This window comes from Sprattus sprattus (genome assembly GCF_963457725.1).
Source record: "Sprattus sprattus genome assembly, chromosome: 16".
Lineage (NCBI taxonomy): Eukaryota > Metazoa > Chordata > Actinopteri > Clupeiformes > Clupeidae > Sprattus > Sprattus sprattus.
This window is the reverse complement of record NC_137914.1, coordinates 15,664,311-15,684,310: the sequence shown is the minus strand read 5'-3', so window position 1 is coordinate 15,684,310 and position 20,000 is coordinate 15,664,311. Positions and strand designations below refer to the sequence as shown.

Below are 20,000 nucleotides of genomic sequence, written 5' to 3'. Positions count from 1 at the left end.
GGCGAATTTGGATGAAGGAAAATAAAACACTTCATTCCAGGTTAAAAATGCATTGTAACGCGCGTTACTGACATTTGTACCGAGGTAAATATTACCAATTTTTTTTCTGTAATGCCTTACATTACCGCGTTACCACAAAAAGCAATGCATTACAGTAATTTGTTACTTTTGTAACGCGTTACTCCCAACACTGGCCACTAATGATCTTCGCTAATGCCTTCAACAGATGCCACAAAACACTGTGCAGAAGAAACAGCACTCTGAGTGCAGCTGAGGACAGCAAGAGACCTGTCAGCGTTATCTGTGCTCCGTGCACTCAGCAGGTCGAGGATGTGCTTCAATTTCTTTTTTTATTTCTGTGCGGGGAAAAAAACACAGTGAAGCAGTGAATCTGAGGCCGTTTGTATTTTTCTGGACTGTGTGGATGTCACGGAGACAGTATTTTATGTCCTCGAGTACATGTGTTAGGAATCAAGAACATGCTCGCTCCTCAGACGGAGAGGGCCCTTGACAGAGGCGCAGGATAATGCTTCTTTGTTTCTATGAGGATCTTGGAGGATTTTCAGTCTCTCTCTCTCTCTTTCTCTCTCCCTCTTTCTAGTTCTCAGTCTCTCTCGCTCCCCCATTTTTGAAAGTAATTCATAGCTTGTCTGGTCGGCACACATGTCCTCAAAATTCCCACTGAATAAGGAGTGTTCAAAGGCAGACAACACTATATGCTTCCCATACAAATACAAGACAGATGGAAACAGACACAAACACACACACACACACACACACAGACACACAGACACACACACATTAGCGTGAGATAAACACTGCTGGAAGACATGGTAGAATTGACATGGTGATGGCTCTCCTTGCCTGGTGAACAGCCGCAGTCAGGTTCTGCTGAAATTTCATATCACATTTGGGGAACCTTGGCTTCCATTCCAACAATCTGTGGACCACTCCAGTCGAAGCTGTGAGACCTCACTCGTCGAGCTAGTGTCATAAATCTTACACGTATGTACATCAGCACATTAAGTGTGAAGAGGAGAGCTCTGAGACTAACCTCTGGAAAAAAAAATCCTCAAAGCAGCGCATAGCTTTCACATGGTTACGATCTGGCAGTAAGAAAAAAATTAAGGCATAGTTTTGTAGCAGATTCCAAATTCAAGTGAGCATATTCAGGTCTTTGTTTTGAAAAAAAGAGACATGGATGTCGAGGAGAGAAGAGAGACAAGAGGGGACAAAATCATGGGAGAAGGGGCGAGTGGTCTGATTTCGATTTGCCACCACAAAGCTCTCTGTTTATCTTCAGGACTCGCAGTCCTCTGCAGGCACCGTGGGGGCAGCCATGGATATTCATGGGGAAACGGTCCCTAGTTCTGCCAGCAGCACCCGTCTCTGATCACTTCAATGTGCAGCCCAGCCAAGAGTGACCTTCTGGAGGGAGAGGAAGAAGAACTATTAAAAATCTGCAGCCTATAAATGTGTGTAAAAGACAGACAGAGGGAGACAAAGAAAGAGAGGAATGGAAACAAGAAAGTGTGTGTGGTTGTGTGTGTGTGTGTGTGTGTGTGTGTGTGTGTGTGTGTGTGTATGTGTGTTATAAATACTGTGCCTCTGGTTTGTTTGTGTACACTGGACGGCGTTCGTTGGCAGAGTGGCGACAGTGTGACCCGCTTCCATAGGCATCTGACATTTTTGTTTTTGTTGAACATATTTCTCTTTCCCAAAGGTGAGAGCAAATGCAGATTTCTGTCAGAGTCCACACATGCTAATTGTTGGAGTTGAAGTACTCTCATTCTCATGGAGGGGAATGCCAGTGACCCAAACATCCAGTGTAATTACCTGGCAAGCTAACAAAACTCTTTTTGGCATTATGCTAACAGTGTGGATAGAAACAAAACGTTACTATATCTTACAAAGATACAGTCCATAAAGTTTGACTTTACTTTTTGTGAACAAAGAGATCTTTCTTACAAAGGCAATGAACAACAACCAGGTCATTATGGTGGATATGTTGTAACATCCAATTAGATTAAAGTATTTCCTGAAAATAGTGCCATCTGTGGTGGGAAATATATTAAATGGTGTGTCTACAACTACACAAGAACTTTTCTGCTATTTCGTGTTATTATTTTAAACGTCTCATGTCAATAACTGACCGAAACATTTTTGTCATGTCCGGTCATTTCCCAGGTCATAATGCCCCACCTGCAGTCACACATTTTCATCCATATGATTGGGCTCCAGTGCAATCAACTGCGGAATGTAAAAACCCCAGAAATGACCTCAGCCCATATTTCTGACAGTGGAATGTGACACACGAAAATGTGTTGTTCAGCTGGAGAGGTAGGAGACTGGACACGGGAGTCATATACCCTGGAAAATTCTAGAATGACCTCATGGAGGTGATGGAGGCTGTGCTTCCTCGGCCACACTATGGGCACAGGGACTTTCCCCCCACGATGCAACTGGGCCGCTGAGGTGGGGTTTCCTTATATGGCAGGCTGCAAACCTTACATCAACAAGCAGACTCACTCAAAAAAAAAACACATGTGAAGTGACAATGACTTAATCTGTTGTTCATACAGAACACTGAATTGTTTGACACACAAAAATACATCCTTGATCACTGCAAAATGCAGATTGTAATAAACGCGTCCAATCTGTTGCTTCTTTCAGAAAGACTTATTCCAGTTTAACTCCTGTTTTGCTCAAAAAAAAAAATTTTCTAGATGTGACCAAGGTTTCTGTTCATACCTTTCGGATACACCGGCTCTTATATTGCCTAAACTGTCCTTCAGTGTCTTATCATTTAATCTTTTAATTTATTTATTCTATTTTTACATTTCCACTATTTTACATTTTTCTCTATAGCTGTTTCACAACTGAACCCATACCCTTTTTTTCACTGCTACAACACCCTTTTTGCCCTGATGTTAAAAAGTGCTTTCCCAAATTAAGCTTTTATTATTTTTTCACTGCTATGGTACCGTAGGGGAGAGGACCCAATGATTCTTACTTGAACAAGGGCGCTATCTAGTGGAATGTTACAGGAAATGTCCCTCTTCTATCTCTGGGCCTGCAAATATGAACAGGAAATATTAGTGACCTGAGCAATGTCTATAAACTCTGAATCTCTCAACACAGATAGTATCACAAATTCAATTTACTAACATGTTATTTCAGATTTGTTACAATTGCTGTACACAGAACAAAACCATTGATATTTCAAAAACCATTAATTAATTAATTCAAATGAAGTACAATATTAGTTTTTTTTTCTCACATAATGTCCCTGATAACAAAAAAAAATATGTAACTGACCTGGTTGGACACAGAATTGTAATCGTATTTATTTAATTTTTCATTCATGTTTTTTTGCCAGCAAATTAGAAAAATGGTAAGTAGGACCCCAGTAATCGGTGAATACTGTAGCTGTAGCTGTATGTTCATGTCCAAATGTATTGCTGACATTGTATGGTAATAAATAAATCAGTGATGATAATACAGTAAATGCTTTGAATTCAATGCAGTGTTCAAGGCAGACTGGATCGCATGCAGAAGATGATAGAACACTCATTACAACCAAAAGACTTGAAACTTGACTTGGACTTGACTATTAAGCACAAACTGTGAACCACTATTGAATAATGTCTTTGATCCCACTTTCATTTCATCAATTCAAGAATAGGATCCTTGGCATGTACTAATCAGGGCTCTGGACAATGCACAGCACCACGTCTTCCCTCTTGAAAGTTATGAATGATCTGCTGCTCACAACTGACTCTAAGAGCTGTTCAGTTGTGGTCCTCTTAGCATTGTGTAAAGGGAATAGCACTTCAGTGGTTTGCCTCCTGTTAATCTACTATGACTTTTGTGGTGAATACTGATGGCACCTCTTTGAATATTTAAAAAGCATGGGATCTCTTATCACTGTACACAGATGTAACTCACATTTATCTACCTCTTAGCTCTGGTCTTGATGATTTACAGACCCGTTTTGACTCCATAGTGACCATAGTGATGGCTCTTGATTGCTCGTCTAGCATGTATATTTTTTTTGTCTAAGATGTTATTGTTTTAGTTCGGGCCTTTTAATTCTTATTCCATTTATCTTTTATGTTCATCTTATTTTTCTTGGGTGTTTCATTGTAGTTTTTGCCCCTCACAATTCTTTTCAATTCCTTTTTTGTTCATTTATGTCTTGTTTTTATATGTTTTCTTTTGTATTCATTTGAAATCTTATATTTCCTATTTTAGTCTTTTTACTCTCTTATTCCTTTGTTCATTTATGTGTTAATTGTGAATGTATTTACGTTGACTGGAAAGCACTTTGGTTGAACATAACTTAAGTGACTTGACTGGCTTGAATCAGCTGGTGAGTACATCAAAATATAACAGCAGTTCTTCAGTTTCTGAGACCATACACCCTCCTGAGGTTCATGTGAAAAACTCATGTCCTGACCAGACCATAATATTATTCACTGCAAGCATGTTAGCATTTTTTATTGTTTTAATAAATGAGACAAAGAAATTGAACAATTAAGTATTCAGAAGGATTATGAGGTCCTCAAAAAATGTCCCATGCGTTCCAGTGATTAGGACTGTGGACCAGTATTTAGGGTACTTAGCTATTATTGTTGTAATGTTCCCAAGCAGCTGTCAAGGATAAGAGGGCTAGTGAAAAAAGCAGAGAATCACATCCACTACTGGTTCTATGCATAGTCAGGCAGAAATACAATTTTGACTAGGTGTATTAACACGTTTTCTGTAAAATAAAACATTAGTTCAGTCTAACAGTCTAATGTTCTTAAATAATATTTAAAGCAGTATCACATACAATTTCAGAACGCATTGGTCATCTGAACAAATGTATCTTTTAGGTAATTCACTGTCAGAGGTGACTATGTAACAGAACATGCTGATATGCTCCTTTTGTGAAGAAAATGAAACCTGATCACACTTGGAAAAAATTGATTATGAAGTCTATTAATCTATAGGCCTAAATGAAACACTGCAGTTATATGATTGCAGTCTTTCTTGATAAAAGTATACAACTGATGATCTCTTTACATTTATCATAATAGATTACATTATGCAGGCTATTCATTTGGAAAGAGAGAGAGAGAGAGAGAGAGAGAGAGAGAGAGAACCCAGTTTTTCTCATGTGCAAGGTTCACCCCTACTTTTTAGTACGGATAATATTCTTGTAACAAATCCACCCATTCATTCACCAAAGTTCACCTCTTTCCGAAGGCTTAGCCTCATTCAGAAAATAACTTTTGAATTAATGGAGATGTTCTCGAAAAATAAAATGTAATTCAGAATATGTATTTCTAGCGTGTGACTTTGTTTGTGGTTGCCAGGTTACAGCAACCTGCCTTGCTTTTTAGCTTCATCCGAATAATAATTTGGGCGTTTCTGTTCTTTTTGTTGGTGGCCTATAGTAGACAGACAGAGAGAGGGAGAGAGAGAGAGAGGGAGAGATGGAGTGTGTGTGTAGAGTGGGTTACAATGCAGTTGAGTGACTTTAAACAACTGCGTTTTTTTTCCTGATCACCATTACAGTCGACTGTAAAGTATGGGTTGATAAACAGACTGAAACCCATTTACGGAGAGCCGCGTATATTCTGGAATATTCAAGATCATGTATCAATACCTCTGAAACGATTACCGCTTCCGTCTCTGTAGTTCCGCCTAGAATTATTTGCTGGTAGATGGATGTAGTTCGTGGACTACAAGTCCCATACTCTTTTAGACTTGACAGATAAGCGGAGCAAAAATTCCACGCGATTTGGATAGAGTAAGCAAGGGAGAGAGAGAGAAGTCGCGTTTTCTGACTGAGGTAAAGGTATGACCTAAACGCACGGCGTAAGCAACACAATCTGTGCAAAATGGTGAAGGATCAAGAGGTCGAACGCATTGCGAAGAAACTGGACAAAATGGTGCAGAAGAAAAACACGGTAAGTGGGACTCGCCGTCCGGCTGGGTGCAGAGTAGAACGCCCTTAGCATCAGAAAACAGGTAGGCTGGACTATTTTGAAGCATAGGCTACTACACTGCACTTTTGTTTTGAGGGAAATTTCTGGAAATCAGTGCATTGCTCCTCACTGATGCAAGCCTAGCTACTACTGATCTCTGGTGTTTGTATCAGTCAGTTTAGAGTCTCTTGTCCTCACGGAATTCAGTTATCTAGAATGTCAATTTCTACAAAGAAGGCTAAAGTGTTGTAAATGTAACGGCAACGTTAGATAACTGTAGCCTACAATGTTGCTACTCGCAGTGGCCATAGCTGCTGAAATCCCGTGCTTCCTCAAACACGCCGGAACATCATGACCGCCTGGTTCGGATACAGGTTAATGGACTTTCTAAATGAGACCAAATGTTTAATTTTCTTACATTCCGCGCAGTGTTTTTAGTACTCTGCTTCCCTAACAATTCGCCTTCAAAGCTGAAAGGCCGATGTGCACATAGAAAGGCTTTCTGACTGCTGTGGAAAAGAGTATATGGAAAGTATTTTTAGTAAAATAAAGTGTATTTTGTTGTCAACGTTGAAGTTTCTCCAGGCGTTATTCTTTTTACACTGGGCCTAACTCCAGTCTACAGACACAGTCGCTAGGCGCGTAGTGGTCAGCTCTTCAAACAAAACGCTGCATTTGTTTTTGTTATTGATTCACCCATTCATGTTTCATGCTTGGAGAACTTCATCGTCCCACTCATGTGTTTTCGTTTGCGTAGAGTCGCGTGCACCGGAGCTGATGAGTTGGCAGCTGGTTGTGCTCCAAATTTCTCTCCACTGCTGTTCCGACACAAACGAAATCAACCTTCGTGCAGAATGTAGTTGTCAAACAATCAAGTAACGCTTTAACGAACTGGAGGTTTAGTCTAACGTAGATGGGTTTACTGCATGCATAATTACCTCTATGCAGGTTATATGTTTGGGACTCTGATCATTCTGTTCATACACACCTTCTCCCTTTTGCAGGATGGCGCTATCGATTTGTTAAAAGAACTTAAGAATATGAAGATGTCGCTGGAGACGCTACAGGTATCTGAGACATGTCGATTTCATGTGTGAGCGCTTTAGCATTTTAGAAAGGCTCCATATAAATTAAGTAATTTTGATGCTCTGTTTTATTCAGTCCACAAGGATCGGCATGTCTGTGAATGCTGTGAGGAAGCAGAGTTCTGAAGAGGAGGTACAAACTTTGGCCAAGTCTCTCATAAAGGTCTGGAAGAAACTTCTGGGTAAGGAGGATAGCGGTGCTTCACCAGAAAAGTATTTAAACCACAGCCAACAAGCTATTAACTAAAATTGAAAACAAAGAATGTGTGTTGCAGGCTGACACTGCATATTGTTATGTCTTGCTTTAAAGCAAACAGTCCTGACAGAGCATGTACAATGAAACTAACAAAGTAGTTATTGAAATAAACTAGACCTACACAATTATTGTTTGAATATACTTGTGTTTTGGTGATTTGGGTGTTTACACTTTTTTCTTTGTTATTATCTGTTGTTTTAGTTACCTGTTGTTTTCTTTGTTTACATAAACCTTGGTGAATAAATGTTTATGGTTGTCCGGTTCCACTGATCCGTAGATGGCGCAGAGGGAAAAGTGGAGGAGAAGAAGAAAAGTGCCTCACCTCTTCAGTGTTCATCTAAGGACAGTCCTGGCTCCAGTGACAGGTGTGTGTGTGTTGTAAAATAAGGTGATAAGATTATCAATCATCTGCTCTGTTAAAGTACAAACACACACACACAAAAAACAGATATTTCACCCTTTTATACTTTGGCAGGGACCCCTTGAGTCCTCACAACATCAAAAGAAAAACTAGACATTTTATTTGGTGAAAACATATCTTCTCTCCTCTCTGATCAGCCTTTACAGCAAGAAGTCAGAACCACCTAAGACCCCTTCCAGCCCGTCTACTCCAACCACCCCAACCACCCCCACCACCCCAAAGTCCACGTCCTTCCCCCCGGCCCCCGTCACCACCGACAGCGTGCGCACCAAGTGCAGGGATCTCCTGGTGGTGGCTCTGCAGGTTGGCGGTAAGAGAGGGATGGGGAGTCGACGCAGGTCTGAGCTGTCCACCCGAATGCGGGCCTTTGGAGTTGTCTGGAGTGATTTGGGAAGAGTTTTTACGTGTTTTTTCCTCCTTCCTTCTCTCAGATGACTACAAAACGATTGGAGCCGACTGCGATCATCTAGCAGCCCAGATTGAAGACTATATCCTTTGGTCTGGTCCACAGTGATTTTTGAATATGTGGTTTCAATCAGGCAATTGAAAAGTGTGTCTCTTATAGAGCCATCAGTAGAATTGGATATGAGGACCTTGAACTGTTAAGGCCATTAGCATTCACTTACACCAACACAGTGCAAACAAGACTTTCCTTGGCCATATTTAACAGAATAGCAATGACAGAAACAATGTATTTTAATGTAATTTTGAGAAACACTCACCATAGTTGTGTCTCACAGCATAACCTCACCCTTGTGTTGCTATCCTGGCACAGTTATTTCTGTGCTCAGCAAGTGGTTTTGAAGTAAAAAGATGCACTTAAATTGTGCAATTTAGTTCCTCTCTCACAAACTGTAATAAGCTGTATGCAGTCTGCTGTACCTAATCTGGCACCTGAATCAGATAAAAACATGTATAGTGTAGTTATGTTCAAAACCAAAAGGATGTGTTGTTAATGTTGCCTGTAGACTGCGTGTGGCGTCAAGTCCTTGACTAGCGTGTCCGGTCCACTCATCTATCAGGAGTTCAAGTCCACAGACATCAAGTACAAGACCAGGCTGAGGAGCCGCATCTCCAACCTCCGAGACCAGAAAAACCCCGACCTGCGGCGCAATGTTCTGTGTGGGAACATCTCACCCAACTGCTTGGCCAATATGACCGCAGAGGTGTGTGTGTGTGTGTGTGTGTGTGTGTGTGTGTGTGTGTGTGTGTGTGTGTGTGTGGTGTGTGGGGTGTGTGTGGTGTGTGTGGTGTGTGTGTACCATTCTTTAATGGGAGGAGTTTGACAAACATGTAGTAGCAGAGTAGTAGTCTTAATGTTAACAATACAATTTATTAACAATATTTATTTTGGCTTTATGATTTTTGTGAGATGCATAAACATGATTGAAGATTCAGTAGTGTCAGCGTCACTGTCCAAATTCAGTTAAATTTAGCAGAAAATGCTAATAGCATGTACAGCATCTTTGACGACAATAGAAATTCGTAAAGGAAAAAAGTTTATGTACGTTCATTTGAACTAGACTAGTCTAGCCTGGCTCCATTTCATAATATGTGTAATTTGCTGTGTCTTTGTGCTTGTGTTCATGTTGAGAGTCACCAACTCCTACTCTTCCTTGTATAGGAAATGGCGAGTAATGAGCTGAAGGAGATCAGGAAAAACATGACGAAGGAGTCCATCCGGGAGCACCAGCTCTCTAAAGTTGGCGGCACCGAGACGGACATGTTCAGCTGCGGCAAGTGCAAGGGCAAGAACTGCTCCTACACACAGGTACCCGGCCCCGCCTCCTCCACTCTTATCCGACCTTACCGCCATCACTCACCCGTGACCTTCTGGCCTGCATGGCTTCTTACCATCTTACCAAACAAGCCCAAGCATCTGGTCTGGCCAGTGGTGGATCTCAGCAGTGCTGCCATGCCCCACTGTAGAGTCTGTCCAATGATAAAGGAGCTGATCCTGAGCTCCACCAAGCTACAGGCACACAGATCCCAATGCCTGATGATGGGCAGGTGCTGCCCAAACATGCCTTGGCGAGTTCAAGTGTGTCTTCATGCTCCATGTTGAGGATTATTTGAGGAATCCAGAGATTGTGTGCGTGTGTGTGTGCGTGTGCGTGTGCGTGTGTGAGCCTCCGCGCGCGCAGTGAGTGAGCCCTGGTGCATGAAATTCTGTAGTGTATTTAGGCAGATGGGTGTATGAGTTTATTAAGCATGCATCAGTGCTGCATGTTTTTAGGTATGTTTAGAGATTATTATGAGTCGAAATCCTTCACACAAGTGTGTGTGTGTGTGTGTGTGTGTGTGTGTGTGTGTGTGTGTGTGTGTGTGTGTGTGTGTGTGTGTGTGTGATTTACAGGTGCAGACACGCAGTGCTGATGAACCCATGACCACCTTCGTGCTGTGCAATTTGTGTGGGAACCGATGGAAGGTGAGACGGCTGTCTGTCTACTTCTGCGACTCTCTCTGACTTAACCCCTGTGAATAATCCACTCTAGTCATTAACACTTACACTTAAGCCTGTTAGAAAACAACACTGTCTACATCCGCTGAGTATTTGATGATATGTTTGACATGGTTATCCTTCTATCTCAGGGTTTGAAGCTATGACTTGTATGTGTGTGTGTTGCTTGTAAGAAGCTCAGCCAGTTGTTTGTACACTAACTAACCATGAAAGGGGTCAATGGGAGAAATCAGTTTGAAAGCCATTCTCATGGCCCAGTCATCCAGTTCTCCATTTCAGCAAGATTAGAAGGCAGTGATTTAGATCAGAATGACGAGTCTGAAATGAAATCATTCTGTGATTGGACATCTATTCTGCTTAACGTTGTTGTCAGAGTATCCAAGTTACCTTGGTGTAACATTTTTTAGGAGAAGTGCTAAGATGGGAAAAGACACTTGTACATCTCATGCAGTATTGTAACCACTAGATGGCAGTACTAACTAGCAAGCGGTCCTGGCAGGAGTTCAGTCATGGGTCTTGATTTAAATGGGTAGCTTTGGCAGAAATTACTGATTTGTTGATTCATTGGTGTGAGTGTATTACACAAATATGGTTCTAAGTTTGAAACTAAGGAGCTGTTAGGAAGATTGTATGACATTAACTGGTATGTCCAAAACGGGATGTGGGGCATCCTAAATAGGTGAAGGTCTCTGGAAAGATGTTCTGATTTGCTTCTGAGTCACTGTTTGTGTGTTAGTTAGGAAAACTCTGCTACGTATCCACTTGTTATTCTACAATTGTTTTCTTTTTTCTCTCTCTAGTTCTGTTGAGTGGATGGACAATCTCGATTCTTCAACTAGGGAAAAAAATGGAGAACTACATTTGAAGAAATACTTTTGTTACAATCCTTTTAGTAAAATATACATGCCTTTTTGTCATAACGCTGTAATATATTCCACATGGATGCTTTTCTCTAAAAGACAATAGATGTACATTATTTTGTGTATTTTTTTTTTCTACCAGTAATAATGAATTTCTTTGTTAATTTTTTTATTAACCATTGGACAGGCTTTGTCAGCCTCAGCTGTTTAGTTTGCTCTTAAAGATGGCTTGTGCCTTTCTTTTGCCACTTAGCCCCTCCTCTTCCATGGTGCTCCTAGTTTTACACAACTTTCTGCTGGTTCTAGAGGTGTTGTGTGAAAGTGTTCTAAAGCTTGCATACGTAGATTATGCATTCTCCATACCTCTTTTTTGTATTAGTTTTTGATTGCCTTCTCCAATTATGGAAGAGATGTTTTTTGAGTATGAAGTGTAAAAAAACAACAGACTGCTGAGAGAGAGTTTTTTTCAGGTGTGTGTGTGTGTGTGTGTGTGTCTCTGTCTGTCTGTCTGTCTGTCTTTCTCTGTCTGTCTGTCTGTGCCTGAGAATGAGAGATAATTCCTCCGTTTATACTTTGAACGAAGGTAATGGCAATAACAGCCTAGTGAACCTTTTTGAGCAGGTTGGTGGACTTTGATAGATTTCACATGAGCACCTGTGTTGATTGCATTAAACGAAGTCTGACTCCTGCAACTCATGGACTGTCTGGTGCATGACGTGTCTTGTATATGTGCGTCGAAAACAGGAAGTGGAACAAGGAGACGATCCTGCTCATCTGGAAGTTACATCACATGCAGACACATACACACTCACAGACATTGGTTTTCCAAAGAAACAGTAGACCGTAAATGTAATTGTAATATCAGCATGTCACAGCAAGATGAAGTTTGTTCTGCTCGCATTTTTTATCACTCAGCATGTTGTATTGCACAACAGGAAGAAGAAACCTAATTCAATTAATAAGACCAGAACAACACTATTTACTAGTGCGTCATAGTTCCGGCAAACATGTTCCCTGTCAATTACAGAAACAAAAGTGGTGTTTTGGTTGTTGAAAACAGGAAATGGAGATGGCCTTTCAAACTTTTCCTGTGGAAGAATACCTCTATTAAAAGAGATTAAAGTGTACTACCACCTAAAAGATAAAACTCACCACTAACACAACAACCTATTGACTAGCCACTACCCCCTCTCCTGTCACGTGATCAGATTTGTTGACGACAGTTACCTTCTGAAAGCCCCTATCACTCTTCCACGGGCAGGTGTACTTAAAAAATCCTGATTCGACAACAGTTCTTTGTGGAGAGCACAAATTGAGGTGTTGACAAGTTTTGAATGCTCTCCAGACGATACTGTGCCCTCAGCTGTCAGAACCTCTTTTAATTACCTTTGCAAGGAATTTAAATCCCAGCATGTCCAGTCCGGATCCAGCAGGATTATACGTAATGCATGATGACATTCCAAACCAAACCTCCAGCAGTGGTTGTCTTGCCATTCCCAAGCCAGAGTGGAGAAATCCATTATTTTAGGTGGCATTTGGAGTCATAGGAGGACTGTGGGAAGAGAGTTGGGGCGAATACTGGGAACGGATTGTGGGTAGGGCTTCTAGGTGCATGCCTGCCAGGACGCAGTAGCCCGGCAGGGAACCTGTTACACCATAGCAGTGGGAATGTCTCGGGATGTTTTTCTTTCTTTTTCTCACATGGTGCTTAGCATCATCAGTCAAACCTTTTATCAGCAGATGCATCATGGTGATTGCCTTCCAAGAAACACGCATTTTAAGCTTGTATCACCTTTTCATGGGTAGTCAAAAAGGGGAGACCCACATGCAAAAAATATTTTTTTGACGTGTACAATGTGCACAATGAATGGCCTCTACAGGTCGTGTTTGTAGGGCCGCGCTCACCTACACAGCCCTGCTGGGCGACGGCAGGCAAGGTGACATGCGGCATTCATGGAGCCTCTGTTTGTTTTGTCAACACAGGTCTCCTTCCTTCCATACCTACAGAGCACAACTGACTCAAGCATGACAGCGCCACTAGGCAGTGTTGAATAGCATTCATCTGTAATTTCCTTCCCTATGCACGACTATAGCTTCTGGTCTGCTCGGCTGGGAGATCAAAGAGAAGGTCAGAATATTCATCCCATCTTTTGACATTTATGTCAAAGCACATGGGGTGTAAAGGTCACTTATTCTTCAGTTTGTAGGACTGAACACAAAGAGGCAAGTTGAGGGACGACTGGAAGCATAACAAATGTCTTTAGTTTTTTTAACAGTGAAGAGGTCAATCCCACTGTGCTCTTTGCCAGGTTAGTGAAAGGAGGTGACCCAGGTCAGACCGGAGGGGGGGGGGGGGGGGGGGGGGGACGACGACGACGACCTTATTCTCCTAACAAAGCCTAGCAAGGCCATAGGGCTCCTCTATTAGAGTTACCACTAACTCTGAGTTAACCTACCTGGTTTGTGACTAAACTATGTACCACCTGCAGGCTTTGCTCTGTGACTGCTGCACACCAAAACACAGGCTGAAACAGACGTTCCGGTTCGCACATAGGCTACATGTTTTGGCACAAGTAATGTCTTCACACGCCCCAGAGAGAGATAATAACACAAACACCTTTATTACTATTAATATTATCATCCTAATATTTTTTCTCTTTAAAAACAAAGTAAACCAACTAAATAAAATAAACTGAAGTGAAGTGAAGTGAAGTGAAAGTTCCAGAACCCAAAATCAGCGTTCCGGAGTGATACAGATGAGCCTGGTGACTGGCAGTATGTGTGGAGGTCCCAGTTCCACTGAGCCACACACACACACACCCCACCTGACCAGAACACACTCCCACTATGGCACAGAGGTGAAAAACACACCAACCAAACCAAACCAAACAAGAACTAAATTTAAACTGATTTTAAAGTAAAAGGGTTTGGTCCAGAAAGACAGAACATGTTTCCAAAAGTGTGATTTTTCTTTTCCTTTAATACAAAATAGGATGTAATGTCAATAAATAACTGTCTGTAAAAGTCCTTTTTTTAAAGTCTGTAACAGATGTCATTGCTGCACTTGATGGCACTGTGTTGTGTGTGTCAATGAGACAGAAAGGCCAAACAGAAGCTTCAGGATACAGACAGAGAAGCAGGTAGAAGAAATGAAAATAAGGAGAGAGAGAGAGAGAGAACAGAGAGAGATTGAGAGGAAGAGGGGAATGACAGAAACCACTAATGCATAAAATACAGTATGGGTCGCAGAGACATATTTGGCAATTCGGTACATTGCGTACACACAAAGGTAGATATTTTTTTCTGAAATGTAAAGTGACCACAACACACATACTCACTCTACCACCCATCTCCACACGTCATCACCACCATGTTCCTGTGATGACATGAGAGCACTGAATGCGTATGCTTTTGTTTGATTTATTTATTTATTTTAAATGAAGGCTGGGCAAGTTTGGCACCTTAAGGAAATCCATGTAAACACAAGCAGTGAAGGGTCTCCATCGACTGCATCACTTAGCAACGGAATCTCTGTGGAGACAGCAGTCCTGGGCGTGGTGACTCATCTCTGAGCTTGGAGACGGAGGGAGTGGTTGGTTCACCTGGGAGACGTGGTATGTTAAGAGGGTGGCACTTTAAAGAGTGACATGTGAAGGTTCCTCTCCTCACCCTCCAGGCTCACTGTGTGGAAAGTAATGTGTGCCTTGTGCTCTATGGCTCTGTGTGTGTGTGTGTGTGTGTGTGTGTGTGTGTGTGTGTGTGTGTGTGTGTGTGTGTGTGTGTGTGTGTGTTGGGGGGGATGGTGGATGGGTAGGTGTGTGTACACCCCAAGTGATTAAAAACATCGTTTTTTACAGCCACTCAAACGTCTATACAAATCCACACTTAAAAACACACCTGTGTTTATGATCTAAGGCTGTGCCGCACACACACACACACACACACACAGACACACAGACACACACACACACACACACACACACAGGCCCTCAGCAGTCATCCCCACACCTCATTCAGACAAACAAACTCATACAAGTCACTCCACGCTAGACAATCAGAACAATACCAAATATATGTTTATATATACGTATATGCTCATATATACACACATATATTATACACATTTCTCTTAAAACAGTGCACGTTCATGCACAACTGACAAATCTTTTGAGCATGAAATACTTGAAAGAAAAGTGAAATCCCAAGGCTTCAGTCACCTGACCCATTCGCACAAAAAACAAAACAAAAATAAACCCCAACACAAACAGTAGCTCCACTCATTCTTTTGGCAAGAGAAAAACAAAACAAGTTTAAAATCATTTAATGCTAAATAAAAACATCTTATTATAATCTCTCAATTTCATGGTACACAAATTTAGGTATTTTTATAATAGGTCTAAGTATATATAAATATGTGTGTACTGTATTCTATTTACAAAATATTCAAGAGAGAGAAATAATCAGAATCTCAAAACACACAACATAAAAATGGGAGTGGATTCCATCAAGTGAATGGATGAGGCATTTTGTGGCTAAACTGCCTGCTTGAATCCCTAAATCCCCACCCCACCCCCACATCTCACCCACCCACCAAACTCAATTCTCCCCCTAAACGAGACCGTGAGGAACGCCTAGAGCACTGCAGCACCAGTTAAAGAGTGAGAGAGACGCTGTGGTGGACAGACGGCACGGGTACAGATGGACAGGAACTAAGTGGGTCTCTGAGTTTGCGTACAACTGCGTTGGAGCGATGTGTCATGAAGGCTGGCCCACCAGAGGCAGGCTAGAGGGATTAGCCAGATCAGTCTGTTGCTCCTGTAAATAAAAGTCTTTTTTTTTTTTTTTTGCACAGTCCTATTTGTGTTCTACTGTTGTGTGTGTGTGTGTGTGTGTGTGTGTGTGTGTGTATGTTCTTAAGAGTCCACCAACAGGCGTTGGGTATTGGGATGAAAAAAAAGCAATTTAGACGAATAATTAAAAAAGAAATAAAACTGATATCCAGGTATTCAGAAAAACTGACGGTTAGAGAATGTCCAATGGTGTGTCACCCAATGACGTTCAGGGGAAAGAGGGGATTGAGTGGTAGGCATTGTGGCATCATTGTGGGTCGTTGTTTCTTTTTTTATCACCACAAAGTTGTTACCATGAGAATACATGGACAGAGAGTCACAACTGCATTCCGACACTGCATTTATAATCGACGTACTGGCCATTACTGGCATGTGTGTGTGTGTGTGTGTGTGACAACTTGACAAATCTGTGATTCTTCTCTCGCATCGCAACAAGAGATCAGACCTTAGAGGCCGTGTTGTGCGCCCGCATCTTGCAAAACGTCCATTAGGAGGGCTGTGGTTTGCTAGTTTTGCCTGTGCTTTTCCTGATGCGGAAGGCTCCGGGGTCACATTCTTGTGTTGAGCAGAGGGCAAGTGTGCAAGCTTCAGCAAACAGCGTTACCCGGCACGCTAACCCACTCAACCAATTCTCCTTCCCCCTAAACTCACAAACACCTCCAGTGAGAAAACAATGCCCATCATGGAGCCCAGGTTAAGCCTTTCCCAATTTCTGTAAACAATGAGAAACAATCAGCTCTCTTGCAGGATCAAGGGGTGAGTTCACCTGGGGCCAGAGACAGCTGAAAGGGGGTAGGCTGGAACGGGTGGGAGGCCTCTACCTTGAGAAGCGTCAGTACCCTCGTTGTACCCTTGGTCTGCTAATAGAAAAGACTAACAAGATACTTTAACAATGGCCACTGGTAAGTGATGATGGCTAATTCATCCCAATAATTACAATGAAATTTACAATTGCCATGGAATACAATGTGGAGGCAAACATGGCAGCTTGTGGTTCCCTGTATAGGAATCAGGGCTCTGATAAGTTCACCAATACACCGTGCATCAGAACTCAAAACAGTATACTGCTACTGTACCATACTGCACTGAACTGAACTGTACCGTACTGATGTATTCAGTCATTGGCTGCAGTCACGGCAGAGAGAGTGACTGACTTATGGATATGAAGCTATGCATGTCAAGGAAATTCACTGAGGACGCTAGAACCAACCAGTGACTCGAGTAGAGTGGAGATCGAGAATGGAGAACGCAGATCAATTCAGAGGGAACGAGAGCATGGCTGAACTTGGCTGGTTGAGTCTGCAGTCACCTGGCTCATCTCTTTCTCTGACATACACACCACACACACGCACGCACGCACGCACGCACGCACGCACGCACGCACGCACGCACACACACACACACACACACACACACACACACCATATGATCTGCAACCAACGATGAATATGGCCAGCATTCATTGAAACTGGGAGCTCTCACAAACCTGCTCCATAACAACAAAAGCAAAATGTAGCAGAGCTCAACCTAGTCTCTTCAGTGGGATCTCTATTGGACTGAGAGAGGGGGGGTGAGTGCCTGCAGATTGAAACAGTGGGACCGACAGCTTCCACACAGAACACCCGCACAGAGAAAAGTACCACAAATGACCAGCAGGAGGTGCCAGAGAAACAAGCCTTTTACAGGGAATACAAAATAAGGAGCTGGACAAGTGCACTCGAGTGTTGAGCGGTCAACGGCTTGCTTGGGCTTCGTGTTGGCTGTTCCAGATTTCTATTATTATACATACAAGGAAAATAAAAGTAAAAAAAGAAGAATTAAAATCACAGTTTTAACAAAATAGAAAATAAATAACATCAATAATACTATATTTTTTAAATGCATTCTGTGATGAGTGAAATTAAGACCTAGGCATCTTTTTTCTCCTTTCGTTATTTTCTTTTTCTTTTTTTGTCATTTATCATCAAAGGGTACGTTGTTTAGCAGTTCTTTGTTTCAGAGTTCTTTCGGTCTAAAGTCCTTTTTTTTTGTTTCTTTTTTTTTGCACCTGGGAATCCTTTAGCCTCTCCCACTCGACCTCCCCCCCATGCTCAGCCCCTGCCCTACACCTCAGAGAGCCAATCACAGCAGTGGTGGACAGTGAACAGGTCATGAGGGGTTGGGGTTTGGGGTGAAGTGGGACGGGCAGAGGTGAGGTTGCGCTGAGGCTGAGGCTGAGGCTGAGGCTGAGGTCTGGTGGGTGGTTGGGAGGGGTGTGGAGGGCAGGTGGAAAGCTGGCGGCTGAAAACAGAGCAGAGGCAAGGGGGGGACTCCTGCCCGGCAGTAGGGTGGGGACTGCGTGTGGCAAAGTCCACTCCAGTGTCTTATTGCAGCTGGTCTCTGGCCTCTCTTCAAACATGACATCAGGAGAAAACAAAACCAAAGAAAACCTAAAAAAATTGAAAAGATATGTCTATGCACACATTTGCAGTTTTGAAATGAAACGCGGAAACAAAAAAGGTTCTCTTTGTTGTAAAATCAGTAGTTGGTGCTGTAGTAGCTGGAACCACAAGCAGTGGAATGATCAACAAAAGACAATTGAAAACAGGAGCAGAGAGAGAGCATCTTCCACGAAAGGACCCTGTGTCTTCCAGTTGTAGTCTGTGCAGAGTTTAGCAAATCCACAGAGGCCTTCTCCAAAGAAAAGCAACACATACAACACTGACACCAACAACCATCAACATCCAATCCCCTATCCACAAAAAAAAAAAAAAACAAAGTCATGATGTTTTCTCCTTTAGTGGTTTGTGCAATGGAGAGAGACAGAGAGACGGGAGGAGACTCTTGCAGGATGTCTTTTCATGAGGGTGAGGACAAGGATCCTGGGAGGAGGAGGAGGACAATGATCATGATGGGGCAGAAAAGACAGAATGGATTGAACAAAATAGGCAGGCAGCCGGTCTGTGTGTTGGTCCGGAGGGTTTTGGGGGGGGTTGGGGTGAGGTGCATGGTGCAAGGGGGGCGGTTTGCGGGTAGGGGCACCCGGGCGGGTCAGGGTCTATGATTCGGAGGAGGAGCGTGATCCCATCTGCACCAGCGACCTGTAGATGGAGGAGTTGAGGAAGCGGGGGTAGGAGTCTCTGTGCATGAGCGTGTAGATCTGCAGCTGGGCGTCCTCAAACGTGTGCTGCGTGGGCTCCTGCATCTTCTTGTTGATCCCCTCGCGCACTCGGGCGTCCAGACTCACCTGAGCCGCGGAGAGAGAGAGAGAGAGAGAGAGAGAGGGGAGGAGGAGGATGAGGAGGAGGAGGAGGAGGAGGAGGAGGATGGGGAGGAGGAGGAAGAGGAGAAGGAGGAGGATGGGGATGGGGAGGGAGAGATAGAGCAGAGAGAGAGGAGAGAGGCAAGGAGATGGAGCATGGGGGAGATGGGGAAAATAGGGACGGGTAGAGTGACAGAATGTGTGGTAGAGGGAGGGAGGGAGAGAAGGTGAGAGAGCAGAGACAGAGAGAGAGAGAGTTAGGGTTCATTTAGGGACAGTAGCTTGCTATTACAAATGTCCCCCTTTAAACAGGCATAATCCACAATAAAGAATTAAGGCAGCGCCACCACTCAGCTTTTTGGACACAAGTGGATCATTGTCTGGCCACTGGTCAAGTCTCCCCATATGTGCTGTGCCCTGACAGCATCCTGTATGAACAATGGCCGGTTAGCTCCCACGCTAACAACCCTCTTTTTTTCTATGCGCACACACACACACACACACACACACACACACACACACACACACACACACACACACACACACACACACACACACACACACACACACACACACACACACACCACTGCAGTCTTTTCTGATCCTATATGTTTCAAAGAAGAAGCTAAAAAGGTGATAACAGGCCCTGGCCAGGTGGAAAGGGCGCATGAGAGTGGGAAGCCCTGGGTTGCTCCTGGGTGCTGGTGGTTTGTGGGATAGGCACTGATGGGGTTTGGCGGGGCAGGGGGTGAGTGGGAGGGTGGTGGTGGCGTGGGAGGGGGCTGAGAGGTCCTGGAGTTCCTCACATCCCAACATCTCTTCCAGCACATCATCCCCACCACGCGAGGGGC

At 43.1% G+C, this 20,000-nt stretch overlaps 2 protein-coding genes across 2 annotated transcripts in view; one reads left to right on the top strand and one right to left on the bottom strand.

Moving 5' to 3' along the window:
- Nucleotides 1-5,822: 5,822 nt before the first annotated feature.
- tcea2 (transcription elongation factor A (SII), 2) lies at nt 5,823-11,119 on the top strand. Its single transcript, XM_080853263.1, has 10 exons — nt 5,823-5,957; nt 6,980-7,042; nt 7,137-7,242; nt 7,594-7,681; nt 7,875-8,047; nt 8,169-8,225; nt 8,749-8,903; nt 9,362-9,508; nt 10,094-10,165; nt 10,999-11,119. The coding sequence occupies exons 1-10, from the start codon at nt 5,889-5,891 to the stop codon at nt 11,005-11,007; spliced, it is 939 nt and encodes a 312-aa protein (XP_080709389.1). The 5' UTR covers nt 5,823-5,888; the 3' UTR covers nt 11,008-11,119.
- A 7,826-nt stretch (nt 11,120-18,945) lies between these two features.
- The window catches only part of rgs19 (regulator of G protein signaling 19), a gene marked incomplete at both ends in the record, with an annotated part of 34,527 nt that continues 33,472 nt past the window's right edge, over nt 18,946-20,000 (bottom strand). Inside the window, one exon of the mRNA XM_080853896.1 lies at nt 18,946-19,134. Within this exon, the coding sequence (XP_080710022.1) occupies nt 18,946-19,134 (189 nt within the window). The remainder of the gene's footprint in view (nt 19,135-20,000) is intronic.

Excerpts from the sequence above, each read along its gene's own strand:
- tcea2 (XM_080853263.1), top strand. The coding sequence starts at position 5,889 with ATGGTGAAGGATCAAGAGGTCGAACGCATTGCGAAGAAACTGGACAAA. Across the intron at positions 8,048-8,168 it reads GGTGGCTCTGCAGGTTGGCG|ATGACTACAAAACGATTGGA; the intron begins GTAAGAGAGGGA and ends TCCTTCTCTCAG. Across the intron at positions 9,509-10,093 it reads AGAACTGCTCCTACACACAG|GTGCAGACACGCAGTGCTGA; the intron begins GTACCCGGCCCC and ends TGTGATTTACAG.